Raw genomic sequence first — 23991 nt, 5'->3', positions numbered from 1 at the left:
AAGAGGGAGTGAAAGAAGAAAGGAAGAAAGAGGTGCCGTAGTGGGGGGGCTCCGGAATAATTTCGACCACTTGAGGATCTTTAACATGCACTGACATCGCACATCACACGGGCGCCTTAGCGTTCTTCCTCCACAAAAACGCAGCCGCCGCGGTCGGGCCAAGCTCAAGGTATAGAATTGGTTTTCTGTAGAATGTTTAGGAATATGAAAAATCATCGATGGTTTAGATGACCTAAAGAGATTGTACTGCCTAATAATAACAGAGAAGAAGAAATTTTGAAATGGCTAATGGTAAAAGACTTGAAGAAGGGCAGGCAGCCTTAGCGGCTATCCTTGGCTAGGCAAGGCTCCTGAGGCTCCCAACCAATCAAATGAAAAGCCTCAGCCTATACTTTTTTTAGGAATGACAAAGTGGCTGAGGTGTATCATGCAATAAAGCGAACCAGTAGTTCAAATATTACAGTTTTTCAAATATTCCAAATGTCACACTCATGAGGCAGCGGTCACTAAAAGACACAGGTTTCACATTATACGCAGAACAGAGGGACACAAGATGGACAGCAACATAAATCCTGTCAAGTCTAGGATGACTATGCGCAATGTTGGAACAAGCGAAATGGACGCAGGACAAGAGGCATACCAAAAACCAATTAATATTATTGTAAACGCCCTCAAATTTTTTGCAATGTTTCTTTCTGATATCCACGCTGTGGTACCTCATGAATGTACTGTGTGCATCACGGACAGCTATTCAAAAAATGCACCGTGTTTTGCAGTGTTTATTTGGGCATCGACATGGGAGAAAACCAATCGAAATAATTTGTTTCGTTCTGTCAAAATCGGAGGGCTTGGGCTGGCACACTTGTTTTTGCGTCAAGCTGTTTCGCGATTTATGTTCCTTCATGATGATAGTGATGTCTAAAAACGGTTATGCAAATGCGCTTGCAGAGGCTGCTGCCTGGAAGAATAGTGTTTTTCAAAAACATGAATGGTGCTGTGACTGGCGCAAAGTTGCTCTGTCGCGCAAGATGTTGGAAGTACGCTTCTTCCCAGATTACCGCTGCAATGTCACAAAGAAAAATTTGTACAAATATCTGGTGGACCTGATGCTGCCCGTACCTTTGTACCGGTCACCTCACCGTGGAGGCTGTGTGTAAGATGTTTTAAAGCGAGTTAGGAGGTTGTCTGTTAGGTCAGGAGTGAAAACTTTCTTTTTCCAACTTTATTTTAACACTTTCCCTGTTAAAACATGGCTGAATAATAAAGGGATCTTCGTGGCATGGACGACAAATTGCTTGTTATGTGAAAAACATGAGACAATCGAGCACGTTTTGTTACAGCGCTGGGACCCTATCTTTCTATTGGATGTCCTCCAAAGAACGATTAAGAAAGAGCTTCCCTTACACCTTTACGGAATTCGATTCCTCCCAGTGCGAAATGAGGAGGTGCCCTATGATTTAATTATGCTTCTTGGTCTCCACGGTCTGCGGAAAACGCGAATGCAGGTGTGACATGCAGATGTGGCTCTGCACGTGAAAATTTCATTGAGAGTTATCTACGCGAAGCCTTCAGGGTGCAGCCTGACCCACCAGAGTGGGTGTCTGTGTTTGACGATTTGGTTCGCCTGAAAAGATTTTAATTCCTGTGCACCGGATCAAGTGTAATTTAGGTGCTTTTATCCTTTGTTACTTTGAGTTTACCAGACAATAAAAAAAATTCTACAGAGCCTTTGGGAACCTATGCATCGAGACACGCGAAAGGTCCCCCGTTCGAGCCCTGCCAAGAGCGCATTTTTGACTCCTGCCATTAATTATTTGTTTTTGCAAAAAAAAAATGCATCCTTGGGCACCACAACCTATATATCGCATCTGCGTTGCTCTTAGTGCCGGTGCCATAACTGAAAATTCTTTTAATTGTATCCTTTCTGCAAATATTCGACCGTAAACTAGCTTATTTCTGAATTCTTAAGCTTTCTTTAAGGTTATCTACAGGACCGGTAGCAGCACTGAACAGCTGTTCTTGTGGTGTAGTGGTCAGCACATCCGCCTAACACGCTGAGGGTCCCAGGTTCGACTCCTGGCAAGAACACATTTTTTTATGCGAAATTTGTTTTTGCAAAAAAAAAATAGCCGGAGTCAAAAATGCGCTCTAGGCAGAGCTTTAACGGGGGACCTTCCACGTGTCTCGATGCATAGGTTACCATAGGCTCTGTAGAATTTTTCTTTATTGCCTTGAAAACTCTAAGTAACAAGTGCATACAAATGCATACTTGGACACCACAACCTATCTATCGCATCTGCGTTGCTGTTAGGGTCAGTGACATACATGGTATTTTTTTTTGCGTTGGATCCTTTCTGCAACTATATCCACAATAAACTCGTTTATTCCTTATTCCCTAAGCGTATTTAAGGTTATCTACAGTACGGGCGACAGCACTGAGCAACTGTTCTTGTGGTGTAATGGTGTAGTCGTCTGCAGCTCGTCATTATGGACTTGATAGGTCCACATCAGGTCTGTGGTATTAGAGGCCGCAGTATTCAAACACATATCCACATTGCACGTTCAGTATTAGAGACAGTATCAGATGAGATAGGCCAAGTAGCTCTGATTCAAATTGACTTGGCTAAGGCGTTTGATAAAGTTCGGCACGATTTCTTGTTCGCGGTCTTGGAGTATGCAAATATTGGTGACGTCTTGCTCAAAGGCATAAGGCTGTGCTATAATAACTCCTATACAAGGGTTATTGTTAATCAGGAGCTAACGAAACCAGTACCACTAGAAGCATCTGTTCGTCAAGGATGTCCACTGTCTCCATTGTTGTTTGCCCTATATCTGGAACCCCTCTGTCTCAGTATAATTAACAGCGCAGCTATCCGCGGTTTCTCTCTGGCTCAATGTGAAGTTAAAGTTTTAGCTTACGCTGATGATGTCGCCCTCTTTTGTTCTGACAAAAAGAGTGTACTCGAGGCTCTAAACTTGACTAAACAGTTCTGCGATGTATCAGGCGCGGCTCTTAATTTAGAGAAATCCAAAGGCTTTTGGTTGGGTCATTGGGGAACTAGGCCAAGCCAGTTCGGGGGTATATGCTGGAACTGTAGCCCTCTTGAGTACCTAGGCGTTCCGCTGCACCAAGTTCGCAACAGTACAGCCTACTGGGATTCACAAACTGTAACTCTACGGCGGCAAACACAGGCTTGGATGGGTAGGGAACTCTCAGTGTTTGCGAGGGCACAGGTCTGTAACATTTTTTTGTTTGCAAAGCTCGCGTATGTCCTTCAAGTCCTGCATTGTGCGAGGAGGAAGGTGCAAGCAATACATAGAATATTTGCAGCATTCGTTTGGCGCTCTCAATGGGAGCCGATGAGGCGTGACAACTTGTTCCTTCCCTTAGAGGGTGGTGGAGTGGGCCTTGTTCACCTGTTCGTGCATCAACTCGTTTCCCGTTTTTTCTTTTTCAAATCGGCAAACGACCCGTTTCTGGTAGCTGTGCTCATTAGGCGGCTTAGTTTTCATTTGCCTTACTTATTCGCACCGACTGTGCAGGCTCGTGAGGGGACTTTATGGGGATTTCTTAAGGAGGTTGCTGACACTTTCAATTTTCTCACTGTGCGCTTCTCTTTAGATTACCTGTATAGCCTCTCGAGAAAGCAGATGACCCAGGCTCTCACTGAGTCTTTGTTCCCTACACCATTGTATCGGCAGCCTTATTTGGGGTCTTTGGACATCAGTGTTCTAAAGCGTGTTAGGCGGATGTGCATTCAGGCAGCCGCTAAAACGTTCTTTTTCAAACTACACACAGCGACGCTGCCTGTCGAGACATTTCTTAATGACAAGGGGATGTTTGTACCCTGGAATGTGAATTGTCGTCTGTGTAACGTGCCTGAGACAATTGATCATTGCTTCATCCTGTGCCGTGATGCCATGTTCTTTTGGGACATACTACAACGAACTCTTAAGAAGGACATTGAAATTACACCATACACTATTAGATTTCTGCCTGTTGACAAAAACTCTGTTGTGCCTTATGACGTGTTTGTGTTGATGGGACTATTCAGTCTTTGGAAAAGCCGTATGATGGACAGACATGCCGAGCCACCAAGATCGTCCAAATCTGTGTTTCGGGAACAGTGTGCGTTGGTGAGGAGTGTATGTGCTGCTCGCGACGAACCTCCAAGCTGGCTGCCGTGCCTAGATGCTTGTGTGTGCCTCCCTGAATTTTGATGATTTGATGGGGATGCAGTGGTGAGTTAGGGCTATGGGGGGCTCATATTAAGCAGCCCGGTAACTTGAGACGCGAACTAGTCTGATTGAAGTTTCCTCCTTTCTACAGAAGTTCTTCCATGCAATAAACAAAAAAAAAATGTTCTTGTGGTGTAGTGGTTATCACATCCGCCTAACACGCGGAAGGTCCCAGGTTCGATCCCTGGCACGAACACGTTTTTTACTGCTACATATTTTTTAAAATGTAGAAATGCATCCTTTGGCATCGCAAGCAATCTACCGCATTTGCGCTGCTCGTAGGGTCGGTGCCATACATTGGATTTTTTTTTCTTACATTCTATCCTTTCCGCAAGTATATCGACAAAAATTACAGGATTGCACGTAAGTGTACCTCAGAGAGCAACTGCGGAACCCTTTCCCTTTCGTGTTTGTCCCCCTATTGCTTGTTTTTTTATTATTTATTTTTAATGTTTGAAATTTGTTCTGTTTCATTTTTATTTATATTTATCTTTACTTCTCGTTCCATTTATTTTTGTTTTTATATTATTTATATTTTTATTTTCTTTACACTAAGTAGGCTTTCTCACGCATTAACATCGTTTTCAATCGAATCAGTTACGCAACACCTGCTCCAAACACGGCATTTACTTTATTAATTCAATGCAATTAAATAACCGCAATTCATCAACCAAAGTTTTCCCGCTTCAAGATCTACTCACGCACAACCTATCACAAACAAACTTCTGCTCATTTATCTCCACACAACGACATAATCGTGGGGACAAAATTTGTGTGTACATTTTGCTGACGCGACATAACCGTACAATGTTTTCGCCTTAATGAGCTTTTTCCTAAGCGTCTTTAAGGTTATCTACAGTACGGGCGACGGCACTGAGCAGCTGTTCTTGTGGTGTAGTGGTTATCACATCCGCCTAACACGCGGAAGGTCCCAGGTTCGATCCCTGGCAAGAACACATTTTTTACTGCTTTTTTATGTCATTTTTTTATGCCGAATGCTTTCATGAGGCACCACTACCTACTTATCGCATTTGCGTTGCTTCTACGCCAGTGCCATAAATGGAATTTTTAAAGCGAACCCTTCACAACGCCATGTTCTTCCGCTAGTTTCGCCGACTCCGTTGCTTTCACCTTCAGCGACCTTTAGCTGCTCTGGAGCATCGCCGAAACCGATGAAGAGCGGGAACTTCGAAAGCAAAGGAAATACGCACAACTGGGCCCTGGGACTGTGGACACCTCAGTCGCGCTTTAAAGTGCGTGACGGTAGTGACAGATGTGCGGCGCATGCGCTAGGCATTGACAACGTTGTGGGGGAAACGCGGCACTGAAGCTATAGGCCGTCAGCGTTCATTGTGTTCTTTGGCACTGGCGTTCACAACGTTCTAGACTCCGATTGTTTTGGGGTAAGGAAGGGCGCATCACTGGCTCCCTGGGGCAGTGGACACGACAATCACGCTTTGAGGTACGTGGCGGTGGTTAGAGAGAGAGAGAGAGATGTGGGCTGCATGCATTAGCGCTGACAACGTTGCGGCAGACACGCGCCACTGCAGCAATAGGCCGCAGTGTTCATGGGGGAGCAACCTCTCGCGTTCAACCGTTTACACCCACCTCCTAGGGTGATAGGGCGGACTCGCTGCATTATCCAGTGTGCGGAATGCACTCAACATTACGGACGCCAAGCCGCGTCTAGTTGCCCGATACACCGCAGCTTTCGCTCTCTAACAAGGTTCAGCAGTGATGAAACCGCAACTAATTTTTATCATTGCAACAATTCGGGAGTAAAAATCGGCGGAAATTTTTTTAGTTAATATTAGGGTACAAATCGGCTTTTTCAGCAAAAATTTCCATAATTCAGGTTTTCTTTTTGTCCTTTTTTTGCAGCGAAAGATGACTTACTATAAACGCTCGTTTCTCTGCGGGACACAAGATGTATTTTTTGTTTAATACTTGACAAACAACACAAAAATGAGAGCTTGCACAGAAGAAAACTTTACCAAATGAGATTTCTTTATGTTATATTATTTCGGGGCGTCAACTGACAATCTCCTACGCAGCTTTTTGCGCGCATGCAAGACCTGCCTGCCTTGTACCACTGCGAAAACAGTCATTAAACATCACAGAGGCTACCTTGAACACGCAAGAAGCAGGACGCCATTAGCGAGGGTAGCGCTTGGCCTATAAAATGCCTGGTCAGTACGCGTGTTTTCGTGTCTCGCTTCTGAAGGTTACTTCTCGATCATGTCCTCAAATTTTCGCGCCATGAATAACAAGCTTTAAGATAGGTTTAATATCACCAGTTGAGCGAATATTTCTCTGGAATGAGCGCAGAATATCCGCTAATTTTCATGCGGCGTCTTCAGGTCTGCTAAGGTCTCTCTGCCCTCTCTATATACGCATGTCTGAGCGAGCCCCTCATTCCCTTGACATTGTGTGCACCCGAGAAGGGCATTTTCGGTGAGAAATTAGGTTTAACCCGATTTTTAAGAAATGTGTTCGGGGTGCAAGAATCCGGTAAAATAAAACAAAAGGCTCTAGTTATACTGTGTCGTCACCTGGAATATACGTGCGAAGGAAGCGGTTAAGGAAGCGACGAAAGCGGCAGATATATACAAACAAAAACAGGCAGCATTTAGGCCTGCTCTAGTTGAGTTTCACGACTTACGCAACGTAACATAAGCGCATATTCAATTATTGCTCATTCGCATTTGTCAAGAACCACGCTCAAGATGTCTCCACACTGCATTTCAGCTTCGGCAGGCTTCTGGGCGGCGAATAACTACTTAAAAGAAAAAAAAATAATTTGTGACCCGGCAAATTTTATAAGAGTTGCATAGAGGCAATACGATATATTCCCTTTATCAGCAAAGTTAAAGGGCTAAATGTTTATTTATTAATTTAATTAATTATTTATTTACTGAAAATACCTGCAGCGCCCGTAGGCATTGTTGCCGGGGGGAGGATATACAATAGACAAATCAATAGGCCCCAAAAATTTAAAAAACGCAAAGAAGCACACACGCACACACTAAAAATGCAGGTCATGACAGGAGAGTACAGAGTAAAGACAACTGCACACTGCTACCGATCAGATAACAGGGCGCGGAGCATTGACTCAGAGCGGCAGTGGACAGTTTGATGAGACAGACGATTCCAGTCAGGAATACGTCATGAATACGACCTATTTACACCGTCCTGTTAGATAGGAAGAGAATCACTTTATTGAAGAGCTTAAATATGCTTAAGAGTGCTTAAAAGATCATTGATTTTGTGTTGAGGCAGGCAATTACTGTGAGCAATTACTTTTCACTGTAAGTCAGCAAATGAGATAATAATAATAATTGGAGAAGGAAATGCGCAGTATATGTCTCATATATCGTTGGACACCTGTACCGCGCCATAAGAGAAGGGATATAGGAGGGAGTGAAAGAATAAATGAAGAAAGAGGTGCCGTAGTGGAGGGCTCCGGAATAATTTCGACCACCTGGGGATCTTTAACGTGCACTGAGATCGCACAGCACACGGGCGCCTTAGCGTTTTTCCTCCATAAAAACGCAGCCGCAGCGGTCGGGTTCGAACCCGGGAACTCCGGATCAGTAGTCGAGCGCCCTAACCACAGAGCCACCGCGGCGGTTATAACAAATGAGAGAAATCAAATTCCGCATAAGAATACAACTAAGCTAAAGGTTTGTGCATAGCAGAAAGAGAAAAGAAAATTGTAGCGATTTCAGCTGTGTAGTTACTTTATTTATGCGTACTCTCGCCAACCAGGCGGTCGGCAGTGGCGGGTATGACACGTGGACATAGGAAAGCAAGAGAGGCAGTGCGCAGTGAAGGACATTTTGTGACGGTTGTGAGCGTAGTTGGCGCGTATCTTTTGTTGCACCTTCGATGAGCAGCCATTTTTCATATCAGATACTTTCGGTTAGTTTGTTCATTTTTAATTGTTACAGCTTACCAACTCATTCATATTGCGTTATTCTTATAAGCTACCTTTAGTCTTGCAAACAGTGTTGTGTCATTAGACCGAAGTTACCAATGAATTATTTTGTTGTGTTATAGGAACACAGTAGGCTAAAAGCAGGGCGCGCCGCAGCGGTCGGGGACTGCGGGTTAACTGCGACAACCTATGTTTCTTCACGTCCATAAGTGCTTCAGTAATCGAGCGTTTTTGTATTCCTCCTGCATGAAAATCGGGCTCAGGTCACGGAGCATCCGCTGCTGTCCAACAACTGAAAAAAAAAAATTGTTTTAACCTTTGAAGTAGAACGGAGGAACTCGCATGCAGAAAAATATATTCTACTAGGAGGAAATAATCGCCGTGTTTTTTCCCTTGCTCAAAAACACACGGGTCGCTTCTCTATTAGGCCGAGCAGCTTCCGAACAATGTGTGCCTTCTCAAGCCCTGCTAACGCCACGAAACACTGCATAGTGCAGAAAATGTTCTCACTGTCTACATCACCGAAGAGGCAGCACCGCATCGGGTGCCCCGAATAATGGTCAGAAAACGGCCGAGGCTAACAGCGCAGTAGCATGCCCGCATTTGACGATAGACATGCCTAAGCAGATGACTATTGAACAGTCGGGAGTACTAAAGTAACGTGTGTTGCTGGGCTATCATGTTTAACTGCGCAAAGAAACGAAGACAGAGAAGAAGGCACGACACGAGCGCAGACACGACACCTGCGCTCGTGTCGTGCCTTCTCCTCTGTCTTCGTTTCTTTGAGCAGTTAAACATGATTCCCTACCAACTCGCCCAGTTTTCCGTTCTTATTTGCTGGGCTAGTTGGATATGCATGTTACACTTCAAGAAATAAGGCGCTACAAAATCGTCGTCCTGTCTCGTCTCGTGTGTTTTCTTGCGCCTTATTTCTTGAAGGGACTGCTAAAGCCAACGCTTTTCATAATTGCCGTTTTAGTGCATCGAAACGGTGTATTCATTGTTAGATACATTTAGCATAGCGCCTACAGCTACCTACATCACTTACCGCGTACCGTGCTCCGCCACTGCGCGCACGCTGATTGGTCCGGACGCTGCAGGCGGGCGTGCTGCTGACGGGAACGTGGCGCCATCTAGTGTCGTCACGGCGATCTGCGCACGAGCAGTGGCGGGCCGCGGTACGCGCTATGCTAAAAATATCGATTATTTGTCGGGTTTTCCGCTATGCGCAAGGTTATAAATGGGAAGGGGCTACAGGAGTAAAGAAGAACGAGTGCACACGAGTTCCGCTAAGAAACCCGAAGAGACAGCGATGTAGCGGAGTGAGCGTTATTCGCTACCTGAGATCGTGATACGTGAGCCTTCGTGCCAGCAGGAAAAGTCCGTCTCAGAGAACAGGTCTCCTGTGCCGAGATAGCGGCACCGGCGACTCGTTGGGTTTCACCATTTCTGACATTCTATCCTGCCGCCATAGCACAACGGCGTCAGAACCACCGTCAATGCTTGCCGCGACCGAATATGTCTTTGCTCATGCTAGCCTGTTACCAGCAGGCCAATAAACTTCTGATCCAGGTGTGCGGGTAAGTGGCGTCCTCGAAAATGTACCTTGTGTCATCACGTTAAACCAAGTGGACTTCGCCCAGCGCGGCGCTGGTGCACTGGGAGGTGACGCTTGCTAGCGGCACCCTGGAAGTCCAGGAGGCGCTATAGTCGCTATCGCCCAAGAGTCGGCGGAAGCTACTGGAGTCCTGGACTGTGGACCCCATCCACAATCCGCTCTGGTATCCTTTTACAAAATAAATTTTTAGTCTCTCTCGCCCATATTCTCGGTATTAGAGTGCGCGCACAGTTGGCACTTCACCAAAGAGTACTCTACTGGCGTTTTCAACTGAGCCATATGTGCAGAAGAACTGGGGGTTGGGCGAGTTGGTGGTGATCCATCGTATTAAAAAACCAGCGCTTAAGAACACAGACAGAGGACAGAGGAGTTCAGCGCCTTCAGTTTGTCTCGTCTCGTCCTCTGTCTGTGTTCTTAAGCGCTGGTTTTTTTAATACGATGAGTCATGTGTGGTGACAGTATTTGGAAGAATAGGCTAATCTTGAGCTCATTTTTAAGCTTTGGAGGGCGATGAAAGTTCGCATGCATCAGGTTTCTGATATTCGGAGCCTTGCACGTTCCAAATGTGAAAAAAACAATAAAATAGCCGGTATTGAATTAAGCATTTTTTACTTTGCAGCATGTGGGATCCGTTCCGCTTTGAAATGTCATTTTGATGCCATTAGGGCAGATAAATGAATGAAAGCCTGTTTTTTGCGCTTGGCAACACTTTTAGGCTTAATACTAGTAAAAATAATCGCAATACGGAAAACAGTGGTTCCATTACATGTCTACAAATTGCAGGCCTACGAAAGCCAACCAACTCCTACGACGCCTGTTGATGACAATAAGTTATAATTATAAGGTTGCGCTACTGTGCACTGTATGTCACGTATCTCGCCCGAGATTTCATAAAGCGCCTCTGGACAGGCGTGGGTCTTATGAAGCTTCTCATTACCACGTGATCTAGTTCACAAGAACGTCAATACGCAAATTTCCTGGAACCATACAAGCATTGCAGCAATCGCAAATGCGCAGCGCAGGGCCTGAAAAGGCAGGTATTATAAGAAGCACTGCACCTATGTTCTGAGAAATATTGCTGAAGAGCTAGCTCTAAGATACCAAACTGCGAATGCTTGAAAATGGCACTAAAATGCGTCATTCTTCTTTTATTTGTCGCATTGTCCTCTGCACAGAGCTTCACGTCCTGGAAAAAAATTACCGGCGTATTCAAAAAGTGAAAACGAAACGGCATGCAACAATACCGCGAATGTGTTAAAGCTGGAGGACGTTTTAACGGATGTAGACGCGCACAGGTGCTGCTTTTGGTCCTTTTGTTTGCTGTATTCCTCGATAGGACCTTGGACTGCAGCCTGTTCGCGATTATATATACACCCCACCAAAGCAGGATACACAGCCCGATACATAGAAATGGTAGCGAAGTACTTATCCGATGGAATTATAGAACCGCACCGACATTTCTATCTCCTCAAAAAAAAAAAAATGGCGGCGTTGTCACCAGCAGTATCCACCAGGGAAAGTTTGTGGCAATACAAAACACCAGAGCTTCGTGCTGGTTCCGTAAGTTTCCAAATGTACAGTGTGTGTTTTAAAGGTAGCGCGTCTATCATTTCAACCTCTAAAATTAAGTTCAAAATGGAAACGAAAATCGGCCGCGACTTATTTTGTCCGCACACCACTCCACGAAGTCGTCCTTTCCCACAGAGAAAAAGCATACATACATAACATCAGTTTCATGACCTTTTCAGGGACCATGTAAGGGTTGTCAATACTAATTCAGTATATATATACAAACTACCACGCTTTATTCTCCACACTGTTATGCCCGGCGTGTCTTCCAGTCGAAATGACTAAAGACGCGGACTCCCTGTCCAGGATTTCTGGAAAACCAAAGTGAAGGCTATTGAGACTTCTGAAGAATGTGTCTGCAAGGACTGGCGTTCGCGGAAGGCATGGCGGAAGATACGACGACAATGGCGTCCCCTCGTGGTGGAGCATGCCATCGGGTCGGCCAACGGAGCGTTGTTTTCATCAGTCACGCTGGGGTTGCCAAATGAGGGACAGTTACGCCTTCGACAGAGGTTCCGCGTTTCGGACAACAGGCGAGTAAGTGCAAGGTCTTTCAACCCCTGCTGGAAAACGGCTCGACATCCCTGTGTCACGTGGGCGCATTTCTGTGTTACGTGGGCGCATTTCTATGTCACGTGGGTGCATTCCTGTGTCACGTGGGCGCATTCCTGTGTTACGTGGGCACATTCCTGTGTCACGTGGGCGCATTCCTGTGTTACGTGGGCGCATTCCGGACCCACGTGCGCACCCACGTGGAAGCTGTGTTGACAACAACGTGACCGCGTCTTGTGCCGTAAGTTTCTAAATGTACAGAGTTTTTAAGGTGTTTTTTAAATTTTTTAGAAGTGTGTTTAATTTTTAATTTTTTTTACATCATGCTTTTTTAATTTTTATCGTTTTTTTACAGGTGTTTTTAAAATTTTTTTACATCGACGAGCTGAGGCTCTTCAGCTCTCCGTACGTTCGGGCACGCGGCTCGTCCGGCGTGCTTACGGTAAAGGTGTTGTTTTCCGGGTGGATCCGCAGGTGGCCGTTGTCGGTCGCCACCTGTCCCGGAATCTTCTGTGCGGTGCAAACCGCGTGTAGTAGTTGAGCCACGCCGAAGTCCGTGAGCTTGACGGGGCAGCGGGGACGAAACACGATCACATACTTCCCGTAGCCAGGGAGATGCAGCGCTTCGCTTTCGTCCATGGGTTAACCAGAGCTAAACCACTCGCAATTTTTTATCAAGAAAATCCTCTAACTTGAGCAAAAGCTGTTTTTTATAACTCGCCGCTTTGGCTAATTGGGTGTCTAGCACTCGGAGGTCGAGTATGCATGCGTATTCAAGGGATCGAATGCCAACTTTGGCAGCCGCATTTCGTTGAAAGAGTGACGCAAAACCGGCCGTCTACTCTGATTACGATGCACGATGAAGAACTCAAGGTTGTCGAAATAAATCCGCAGCCCTTCTCTTTATCACGTGCCCCACGGGAGGTGTTGAGCATGGGAGCAGGGAAGACTGCACGGAATGGGAGGCGTGCTTCTCGCTCCAAGGTTCTACCGGTATACGTTAAGTTGCACTCCAAAGAAAGATGTTGGCAGGTTTATCGAACTGCGTAATTGCAGCTTCCCTGTCCAGCCAAGAATTATGTGAGGCCACGCGAGGTAGACAAGAGGCTTCAGCCCCTAATAGAATAATTGAGAAGAAGCCTTAATTAACGATTCACTTATCGCTAGTCTCGTTGGTTTACATATACGGGCTTGGCCATCTAGGCCGCCTCTGGCTGTATATTGATCATACCTCACTTTAGAAAATGATACGAAATTTCTGAGGAATCTCCGCCGAACTTCCAGACAGCTCAGTTTTTGCTTCCGCGATAAAAATCTAATGAATAATAACAGCTCGTCTTTTCTCGCAGCCGCATCCTTCTTGAGAGCAGCGTCTACCTTGAATTTGTCTTCTTCTTGGCGTCTAGCACAGCTGCACGTCTGTGCCCGCATTTCAAGTGACGGGTTCACACGCAAACCAGTTAATTTCGGTTGCAGACCGACTTCCGCCACTCAAAGCCGGTACTATTGTTTGTAGATTACTGAAGCTGTGAGCAAAAAGCGTGCACGGGCCCTGGCTTTTTCAGTGGGCTCAATGATAGCAGCATATGCCTTCGCATTTTATTTTTTTTTTCGCATAATGTCTCACCACTGTGACAAGTGCGAGGCGCTACCACGTTCGTCGCTCGCTTTGGTGTCTTTGCGACGCTCTTTTCTTGTTTTGAGTCTCGCTTTCCTATAACTAGAGGGCGTGACTGTTCAGACAGCCCAGCCGAGACGTATAGGTCTATATGGTGTTGCCTGAGCGGTTACCTAGATAGATGTCGGAGTGATGTTGCTCTCACAAAAATTTCTTTAGACAGTCTATAGACTGCCCTTATACATGTCTGTAAAGTCTATAGACTGTAAGTAGACAAACCCTAGGGAACACTCTACAGGCAATACAAATCCTATGGACAGTCTGTAGACAATCTATAGATTTATGGCCATGCACATTTAGTAGAATTTTGTGTACAGACAGTCTATAGACAATGAACATACAAAAATAAACATCTATAGGAAGGCAATGGAGTCTATTAGAAGTCTACAGACTGTATATAGACAATTTTTATAAGGGTGGCTCAGGTTGCTGTCGGAGCTTGAACGGTGGCACTTTTTGGATCGATGGGTGATGGATAATCGTCATAACAGTGGCACAGACCTCTGAATTATCATCACAGTTTTTCATTGTACTTAGCGGCCCTCGCTGTGGAATTCACGAATTTTCACGACGAAGCTGATGGTACAGCTCCACGGCATGATTTATACATTTTACGCTGGAATGTGCCGCTAAATGACGTACATAGAATTAGTCGTGGAAAAACAAACCACAATATTGTCTTCATCAGCGTCACCATGCGAAGGCGAAAATTAGCTGAAGTAAACAACATGCACGGCCTTCATATTGGCGCGCTACCGGGAATGCGGAGTCGCTGTTACCTTGAGCAGTCATCCATGCACAAAGCCATCCTGAATTACGCTTTTTCAATTTTACTTTACAACACTGTACGCCGCTAAAATTTGAAACACCCTCCTGACCTTAGTATCTACGTCACGGGATTCGTTATTTCGTCGGAACTATGTTGTTTTTCTTTTTTTATCGAGCCACGCTTATTTTATTTTGTTTTTTTGCCAGTCTTGCGACATGAAGCCAAACCTTCACGTTTGATGTCAACACCGGAAAGACTGATGCAAAACAGACTTTTGCTGATATTGGGAGACAGAGAAGTCACGTGTAACGTGTATCAATGGTGATGTGCTAAACAACCAGAAGCGCGTTTTATTTATTTAACTAAGTGCGTAACATTTAATATTAGAGAATGTGCAATATGTTTTATTTATAAAGTAGCAGAGCTTTCATAAACAAAAACTGGCGCAATTTCTAGATAGGTATAGTCATTCTATTTTTGATGCACCAACTGCAAGAAAGAGCGGGAATCCCATTAGCGGATGCGGCTGCTGTAACTTGGACACTCATGCAAATGGAGAACTGCCAGACGTGGCATGTTCAGAACACGCCTTCCCACCACGGATATTTGATTTAGTGCGCTTGCATTCAAGTGCTAAAAAGAATTTCAAATAAGGCTTCCTTGACAGAAATTAACGTTTCGAGGGTTTCTCCTTCGTAAGCTAAACTTAAACAAATGAAAGGATAACTGAATTTAATAATTAAGATCTTTCGAGCATACAGAGTGGTTGAAAAGTTCATTAGCTTTAATGACTAATTATCCTAACATTCGAATAAAGTACTGACGCTTTCTAATGGTTGATTGTTCATTCTTGAGAGCTGCCGGCACGCCGCTTTATCGCTTTGTTTGCGATGCAAGGCACGAACAGATTTGTGTCGATTGATCGCATCGAGGCGGAACCGATTCTACGTTGTTCTAGACTGTTACATTGTACGCCTAATCTTCAAAGTTCGTTGTCAGCTTTAAATTGACCAAAGCCGAGAGCGGCGGGCATTCCGTTCGACGACTGCCGAGCAGGCTTGTATACTATCTCCGCCGCAGAGACATTCAGTTATTTGTGTGGGCGCCAGTGAGCCCAATAAACAGTTTCTTTTGGAAGCACTCTTTGCTGTCTTCCGGACTGCCGAACTGCCGTCACCGCTGTACAGTCCTGGCCAAAAGTCTGAAGGACAAAGGCTTTTCGCTTGAGTCGCATAACTGAGCAATACGGCACTGCTGTAGACCGAATTCTAGCAGAAGGTTTCTTGTTGCGGTATAGAGAAGCTTCCTGCTTGACTTGTGTTTTGAATGATCCGCTACACGGAACATTCTAGGAATATTCATTTAGTTGCAGCTGAGCGTTTTGGCCTTAAGACTTTTGACCAAGACTGTACTCTCGCTTTCCGTGGGTGATCGCCAGCAATGCTGCTTCAGCTTACCAGGTCTAAAATTGACTCGTGTAACGTGGGGGCATTCCGTATGGCGTTAGAATAATGTGCATCAATGCTTTTAAAAGTGTGCGACGCTCAAATCTGCATACGCCGGCGCATATAATTTTTACACTTATGAACGACGCTTATGCTTTACTTCTCTAAAATACTTAAGATGCCACGTTCCAAGCGCGGAGCTTACAATCCCGTTTTGAAAACAGTCGACAAAGAATATGCTACGTCGCTATGATTAATTTATGCGACTAAACTGAAAAAAAAAAGCATTCTAAATGCGCCAATGAACAAAATATTCCGGTTACGAATTTTCTTGCCGCTGTGTCAGCTCGCCCACCAATTTAGATGGTATTCAAGAAGTGGCTTTGATAACAATTTTATGATACTGGCAGGCGTCATCCTCAATATCCTCAAATGTGAGGCCATTCACTCCTGTGAACACAGACCAATCAACCTCTGAATAGGCTGCGACACCCAAGGCCAGCAGATAACGAGTCCTTGCACAGCTGCGCACAAAGAAAAACAGCAAGGTTTTTGTAGATATCCAACAACGGAAAATATAAAACACTCGTGAGAAAAAAAGTGCGTTCAGCTCACTTTCAAAGAAAAAAAAAATGAAACAATCGACTATGCCAACAGCACTGTCGAGGGTTTTGCTGAGTTTGAATATGACTCTTTCTTGTTCCTCAAAAATCTTCACGCGCAGCGTCTTCATTTCAAGGTCATCGTGATCAAGCCAAGGTCAATCAAAATCGGGTCACGTGGCGGACTCTTGGCTCGCAGAGGAGCCGAAACGCGGCGTTCACGTGATAGGGCGTGATGTCGCGCCCTCCTTAACCGAGTACATAACGTGAGGAGCGCAGGTGAGCCTAGGAACGAAGTCGACATGCGGTGTTCACGTGATAGGCCGTGACGTCACACCTTTAGGCAAGCATAAAAATTTAACGGCGCGGTTTAGCTTTGGTTAAACCGAGGGAGAAGCGGTAGCTTCAACACGGTTTAGCCTGGCAAAGACCAAAAGAAACGACCAGAGCGTAGCATAACTAAACTTTGCCAGGCTAAGCATCGTGAAGCTACCGCTTCTCCCTCGGTTTAACCAAAGCTAAACCCCCATTAGTTTATTTTCCAACTAGAATGGAAACCAGCCCGATGCTACCGCTTCCACCAGCATCATGTCCTCTTCAGCTCGTGCGCCAGCAGCAAGGTCCGCGAACCGCTTCCTCACGCTCACAGCTTCCTCTCCAAAAAGGACAAATTGTGAGATAGAACACAGCACTGCTGCGTCCATTAAAACACGTCTTCCAACTGTGCATGTTCGCAGCCAAATGAAAAATCAACGCGTTGTACGAAAAAGAAAAAAAATTCACAGGCGTGAACTTTTCAGGCGGATGTGTTTCGCAGAAACATGAGCGTGTTCATCATTTGAAAGATTTGTGTAAGTGTGTAGAGAGAATCCGAAAAACGGGTACGCAAAAAGTTAAATGAAGGCAACCCATGTACAGCAGGACATCCTGCGAAAACATAAGTTTATTAGGAAATTTAGAGAAAAGGGCGGAGAGGGAGAGACACAAAGAGATGAGCCCACTGACAGAGGTGTCGAAAAATGTGGTATCGTACAAAATGGGCGCGTCCATCAAAATGAAAGATGAGCGATACGCGCTGCTGAGAAAAAATAAATCTTCCCCGAGTCACAAAGAAAATGAGAAAAGGGAGACAAAAATGAAAAAAAAATCGAAATGACAATAATTAGACAACGTAAGCCCTCTCTCTCAATTAGGTCGCGTGGTCGACCCTTCAGTTTTTCGTCGGTGCTTGTGTCTTCAGCTTGCTCCAAAGTTTCACCTGCGGGAAGAAGGCAAAAGAAAACGTTTTAGAGAATTTTCCTCATGCATGTAAGGAAGGTCGCATTCGAGGCACAGCTCTACTGGAAAAGACCCTTCGCGATGATCCGTTTGAGATCAGACTTTCTGACGCGAGAAGTGGCTCAAAGCTGTGGCACTCTCACTTTGAGATAGTACGGTAAAGCCATTTCCGGCAACTTTTACCCCCCCCCCCCCCAAAAAAAAAAAAAGTGCACTTCTGTACGCTGCGCCGACGTCGAGGAGGCCGAAGTGCATTCGATGCATATCCGCTCTGTTCTTTCCGAGATATACACGTATGAGAAACCTTCAAATCTAAAGCCTGACGAAAACTCGTCTGGTCGGGAAGAAGATTCATGAATGAAGTAAAAGGAACGCCGACCAAAAGGTTGTTTAAAACGAAGACGTTTCGCCAGTGATCAAGGCTTCCGTATGGAAGCCGAAACGTCTTCGTTTTAAACAACAACCTTTTGGTCGGCGTTCCTTTTACTTCATTCATGAATGAGAAACCTTTAGGGCGCGCGGTTAGGCCTCGCCAAGAAAGGCTGGTTTGGTTTGGTTTATAGGGGTTTAACGTCCCAAAGCAACTAAGGCTATGATAGACGCCGTAGTGAAGGGCTCCGGAAATTTCGACCACCTGGGGTTCTTTAACGTGCACTGGCATCGCATAGTACACGGGCCTCCAGAATTTCGCCTCCATCGAAATTCGACCGCCGCGGCCGGGATCGAACCCGCGTCTTTCGGGCCGGCAGCCGAGCGCCATAACCACTCAGCCACCGCGGCGGCTAATTCAGAAAGGCATTAGTGCGATTAAAAGAGACTGCAACTTCGAATGGCGTGATACGGCTCAGTGTTCCCAACAGACCGGAGGTCAGGGCAGACAGAGAACACATTCAATACTCTTGTATCATTGCCAATACCTCCGATACCCTAACTCTTCCTCCCGGAGTGCTGCGCTTCACTCGTACTGGCCAGATGACCAAAGGGCCAAAGCGGAGCAAGAGCTCTCTTTCAGTTAGCTTTTGTACTAGACCCGAATAAATTTTGTTCCTCCTCCTCCTCCTGCTACGAAAAGTAGATCACTCGGTCATCTAGCTCATTTCCGAAGTATAGCCTTTGTCAAAAACGTTCTTCACCGGGGGGAGGGGGGGGGGGGGGCGAATACGCGATTTCCTCTCGTCAGCGAGAGGTTTTGAACGATGGCGACGCAGAACGAGCCACTATGTACGCTGTATATGTTTGATGAAGGCCATTAGGCTTGCGATGCGCAGGAAGGCAGTTGCTACATCAACTGGTTCACTCACCTGGCACTGTTCGCTGCAAAACGTTTGCGTCCTGCAGCAGCTGCAGACGAACTTGACTCGAGGGTCCCCACAGTTGACGCAGGACAGCCCACCTTGCAGCCAGGGAAGCTCATGCGTCGACAGCTTTGGTTGCAGGGAGAGCAGCTCGGCGGGCAGGCCTGCCTGCATGCCGCCCTGCGAGCCAAAGCGTGGAGAGACTGCGTAAGCACACGCGCGTGGCGAAAGCCTTCTCAAAACATCGTGCACACAATCACACTGTCCATCTACTCAGGCAGGAATAAAATGGGGAAACTTTTACTCTGTTCCCTCTCAAACAGCGCCTCGCAAACGTTTACTGTGTTTCGACTGCACTCTTCTCCGTTAGGTATAGGGTTACGCTACTAATTAATCTTGAACAGATATGTAATGATGGCAAGGCATGGCACGGCATGACTTGACATGCATATGCCATGCCATGCTATGCTATTCTATATCTGTACATGATTAATTAATTAGTAGCGTTACCCTATACCTAAAGAAGAGTGCAGTCAATCGAAACACAGACGTGACATGGCATGGTATATCATGCCTCGATGGTATGGTATGGTATGGTATGGTATGGTATGGTATGGTATGGCATACAGATCCAAACGTCCCGAAGCTGCACTTCGTGTATGAGGTGCGCCGTTGAAGAGGGCTGTGAATTAATTTAGATCACCTCGTATTCTTCAACGTGCACTGACATCGCACAGTACATGGGCGTTTTACATTTCGCTGGAACGTGCAGTGGTCCCGTGACCATTCACCGCCCGCAGCTGAATGCCATTGATAGCGCAACAAAATCAGGTCGACGTATGTTCAACCGCGATTACTTTGCGGCGAGCCAGTTTTCTTCTATGCGTTTCTAATTTATCACTTCCTCTTCCATCGATTTTGAGGTCAAGTTGTGTGGCCTGATTGTCTGGAGGTCTGCTTCGGCCTTGGGAAAGCATAGCGCATTTGCCCCGGGTGCTTCATTAGGACAGCGGTCGAGTGTGACTGCCCGAAAGAGAGATGAGCCCCTCGTGACTGCCCTTAGCGGAAGGAAACATCAATCTTCTTTGGATAACCGAAACTCGGTACTACAGGAGAAGTAAGCCACATTTAATAGCACCCTCTATCATTTAGAGTCCCACAGTCGCGTCGTAAATTTTACGGCGGGTTCACGTACGCGAAAAGAAAAAGGGCGAAATTAATAGTTTGATTTAAGACTTTTCGACCACACATAGCGAAGTCAGGCAGAGTGAACTAGACGAGGAGAACAAAGAATCAATGCTCATTCTGTCCTCTCAATTGTTTCTCTGTATGTCCCCGGCTAATTCGCGGTACCCGACTGCACTGTGGAAAGCAAAGAGGAGGACAGTTCTAAACTGCGAGGTTACCGCAAAGAAAACAGCAATATATGAGCATGTGTCGTGCCAGTGTGGCACTTTAGTAAATTCTCTGCAACACGACAGCCGTTGGTGCGCATCGCTTACTAATAATCGACGCTAACGCCTAGTGACAAAATGTATAGAATATGATAAGCTGTCCGGCTATTTCGTGTTGCGTCATTTTTTTCAGCCGCGCGAGCAGACGCGGGCGCAGTACAGGGAGACAGGACGTCGTATGTCTCCGTACTCCGCCCTCGTTTGGTACGTGCTACTGAAAAAAGAAAAGAAAGAACTACATAGAGGCTGGTCAAAGGAGAACGCGAGGAAAAAAATGTTACGAAGCATCGACGCAGAATGCAGACGCCGAAGTATACGAAAGCACGCGCACACTTTAGCATTTCCGCGACACAAAATTTACAAGCGATGTAGACCACCTTGACTGAAAGCTTTTCTCACACTACCGTGATATCTAGTTAAGATGGACTGCTTTACAAAGACAACATCCGTGAACAAAATTTTCGGTTAACTAGATTACGCGCACATTTTCTGGCAGTCAACAAAGTTAGTTTTGAAGTCGACTCAAACCACGGGATGCGCTGCTTAGCCTTTTGTGAACAGTTAGCTGCCTTATCCATGTTTGCTATGCATGTTTACGATAATGAGAACAGAGCTTGAAAGCAGCACGAGCTCAAGCACTGGGTTCGTGAAGTCCGCGTCGAGGCGATAAAGGGTTTCCCCTTCGTTCAAAGTCCTGGACATTTGCAGCGACCTTTCACCCAATCTGCGTGTACAGCGAGGCAGTAAGACAAATCAAAGGAGCCTTTCCGGGGGTGTAGCGCGTTCCCAGAAATCTAGATGTCCAAAGTTCAGCGCGATAAAGGAAACACATCTTATATTTACAACCTTAACAGAGCTGCGTCTGTGCTCGTTTACAGCCCAACTACGAAGGACGAAAAGTTGGCCAAGAGAGTCTCTCTCAGTTGATGGTCAGCGCTGCGTTATCTCGCATTTTGTCAGTCCACCGAATTTTGTGTAGTTGCAATCATATTTAGGCCTAATTCGCTGTATGAGACTTCTTTAAAACGGGCATCCGCTTCGAAAGCTCTACAGTTGCGACGACAAAGGTGCATGCACAAAACGAGCGCCCTCAACTCACCGGGCTCTCCTTCTGCAGCAGGTGACCGAGGTGCTCCCACGCGGTCGGCCTGTTTTTGGCTTGCTCAAGCAGCGCCTTCTGGTAGAGTTGCTGCTGTTGACTAGGCGGCAGGTTCTGCTTCATCTTCTCCAGAAGCGCGGACGCCTCCGCGGCTTCCTTGTTAATGCGGAGCTGCTGGTACAGGTTGTACGCCATGGCTTGATTGTACATGCTGGCGGCCGCCGAGAGACCCGCTCGGCCCATAGGGTAGCCACTGGCCACTCCAGCCAGAGCACTACCTTGTCCTAGGGCCAAGTTGAACTCTTCCTGCTGACGCGCCAGCTCGGCAGCGACATCCCTGGCGTCCTCCGGCCTTCCTGGCACCCCAGCCTCCGCGAGTCGACGGTGGGCGGACCTGGACGGCGGCGGCTCGCTCGCGCTCACCAGAGGGGAAGGATCGTGCCGCGACAGCGACGGTACGCCACCGCCGTGTTGCTTGGTCGCTGCATTGGGCACGGAGGCGGCCTTGAGCAGCGCGGCCGTCGAAGAGGACGCCGCGTATTCACGAAGCGCTTCGCGCTGCAAGTGGTGCGGCAGTCCGGCGGTCAGCGATAGAGGTGACCCGTTCTGCGGGTTCCACCAGCCCGAAGCTGCAGCGGCTGCGGCGGCCGATGCAGCGGCTGCAGACGAGGCAAGCGCCGAGGTGGTGGCTCCACGAGAGGCGGTGGCCTGCGCCACTGGACTGGCAGCCGAAGCCGCAGATGGCACTGGTCCTTTCGGAAGCAGAAGTCTGGGCGGCCTCTGAACCCCAGACGAAGAGGACGAAGAAGCGGACGGGACGCTGAAGGCCGACTTGGAAGGCGCCGCTGGCGTCGGCCTCTGTTGCCTGTTGTCGCGTGGAGACACTGATGACCGTGCCGTCACCGGAGAAGAAGAAGGCGCGGCGCCCCTGTCGTAGGGTAGAAGACCTCGGCCAGGGTGCTCGCTCTCGGGCGTCGAGTTGGTCCGGAGCCGATAAGGTGGAGCCGTGGCGAGCAACGGGATGGGCAATGCCGGAGGCTGCTGTTGCACGGCGGGCTTCTTCTGGAGAGGAGCATCGCTTTCGGACGGAAAGCCACCCAGCGACGTGAGGTCCGTGGTCGCAGTGGCTGCCTGCGCCACAATGCTCGGCACGTCCGTGAAGCCGGGACTGTCACTGGACTCGCCAGAACAGGATTCAGTGCCGAAGGCCCGTATGACGGAGCAGATGCCCGGGTACTTGCTCTCCAGTTGCTTGAGAGCGTCTTCCTTGGCCGTCCTAAGACTGCTTATGCCGGCCAGCTCTTTCTCTTTATAAGTGGCCAGGATGGTCAGGTGGTGGATTTGTTTCTTCAACTCCACGATCTTGGACTCCAGGGTGCTCATGCCGAGCTTGTTCTCCGGGAAACTCATTGGCGGCACGGACGCCATGTTGGACACCTTCGCCATTTGGGAATGCTGTTGTTGCTGCTGCTGCTGCTGCTGAAGCTGCTCTTGATGCCTTGCGGTGAGACGGGCGTTGAGGAGGGACTTGGCTTCGGTAACGATGTCCGTGTCACGCGCTCGCTTGGGTGAGTCTTTGGTCGTTTCGGCCGAGCCGCGGGCGCTACGCGAGTCCAAGATGACCTGCACGGGAGATGAGGCCGCGCTGCTGTCGCTCTCTTTTGGTTTCCGACTAGGGTCGAGCAGCAACCGCTGCAGGATTGAATCCGAGGGAGGCTCCGAGCTACTGGTTCCCGCAGACTGCGATCCGCTCGCGTTGCTGTCGGAGCCGTGGCCTCCTCGCCTCTCGCGTTCCCTGGAGCGGTTGTCATCTTCGGCAGGCGGGCCCGTTGAGAGACGAGAGGATGAGTAGTTGATGGGAGAGTTGGAGAGCGCCTCTTCCGACGCCGACTGACTAGCGGTGGCCATTTGCGGTTGCACCTTGCCCACAGGAATGTCCGCTTTCGCTCGAAAGGCTTGCTCTGAAAGGGAAGAGAAACATCGTATCACTACTGGCTCCTTCCGCACGGACATTTCGCGCGCAGGGCAAAGATGCGAGACAAACAAAAAGCTCACTCTGCGTCATCGTTTATAGGCTTGAGTCACACGGTGACCGTCAGCTGGAGCTGTAGAAAAGGTGACCGGTGTTTTAGCCCAGCGGCCGCAGATTCACTCTATACCCTTGGCGAGGGAGGGACCGTGAACACAGCTCATATAGGTTATCCAGACTGAATAAGCAGCTTTTATCGCGTCTCGTTGACAGGACGCGCGATAAGTCTGTTTGCTTGCCGCGCAGGTCGGACAACCCTTTCGCGAGCAGCTGCCGGTCATGCGGAGCAGTCTGCCCAAACGCGGGAGGGAAACTTCCATTGCGTAAAAAAAATGAGGCCAACCTTGAGAAAATAACCAAGAGAGTAACGTTACGCACCGCAAGGCGCAGACATTCTTTACTAAACACTCGATGCCGCTCAAAGCGG

The 23991-nt window shown here is 47.4% G+C and overlaps 1 protein-coding gene and 3 non-coding genes across 8 annotated transcripts in view; 3 read left to right on the top strand and 1 right to left on the bottom strand.

Moving 5' to 3' along the window:
* The first annotated feature begins 2015 nt into the window (after nt 1–2015).
* TRNAV-AAC (transfer RNA valine (anticodon AAC)) lies at nt 2016–2088 on the top strand. Its single transcript has one exon. It is a non-coding gene; the product is annotated as a tRNA-Val (tRNA).
* Nucleotides 2089–4362: 2274 nt separating this feature from the next.
* Nucleotides 4363–4435, top strand: TRNAV-AAC (transfer RNA valine (anticodon AAC)). The gene has a single exon. It is a non-coding gene; the product is annotated as a tRNA-Val (tRNA).
* A 687-nt stretch (nt 4436–5122) lies between these two features.
* TRNAV-AAC (transfer RNA valine (anticodon AAC)) lies at nt 5123–5195 on the top strand. Its single transcript has one exon. It is a non-coding gene; the product is annotated as a tRNA-Val (tRNA).
* Nucleotides 5196–17322: 12127 nt separating this feature from the next.
* The window catches only part of LOC144121013 (uncharacterized), a 297590-nt gene continuing 290921 nt past the window's right edge, over nt 17323–23991 (bottom strand). For all 5 annotated transcript variants that reach the window (XM_077653908.1, XM_077653910.1, XM_077653909.1 and 2 more), the window contains 3 exons: nt 21536–23496; nt 18989–19162; nt 17323–17667 (listed from right to left, as the gene is read on the bottom strand). In XM_077653908.1, coding sequence (XP_077510034.1) covers nt 17620–17667; nt 18989–19162; nt 21536–23496 — 2183 coding nt within the window. In that variant the 3' untranslated portion in view covers nt 17323–17619. The remainder of the gene's footprint in view (nt 17668–18988; nt 19163–21535; nt 23497–23991) is intronic.

Source organism: Amblyomma americanum, chromosome 2 (genome assembly GCF_052857255.1).
Source record: "Amblyomma americanum isolate KBUSLIRL-KWMA chromosome 2, ASM5285725v1, whole genome shotgun sequence".
NCBI lineage: Eukaryota > Metazoa > Arthropoda > Arachnida > Ixodida > Ixodidae > Amblyomma > Amblyomma americanum.
Note: the sequence above shows the minus strand (reverse complement) of the source record. Positions and strands in the feature narration are given on the sequence as shown.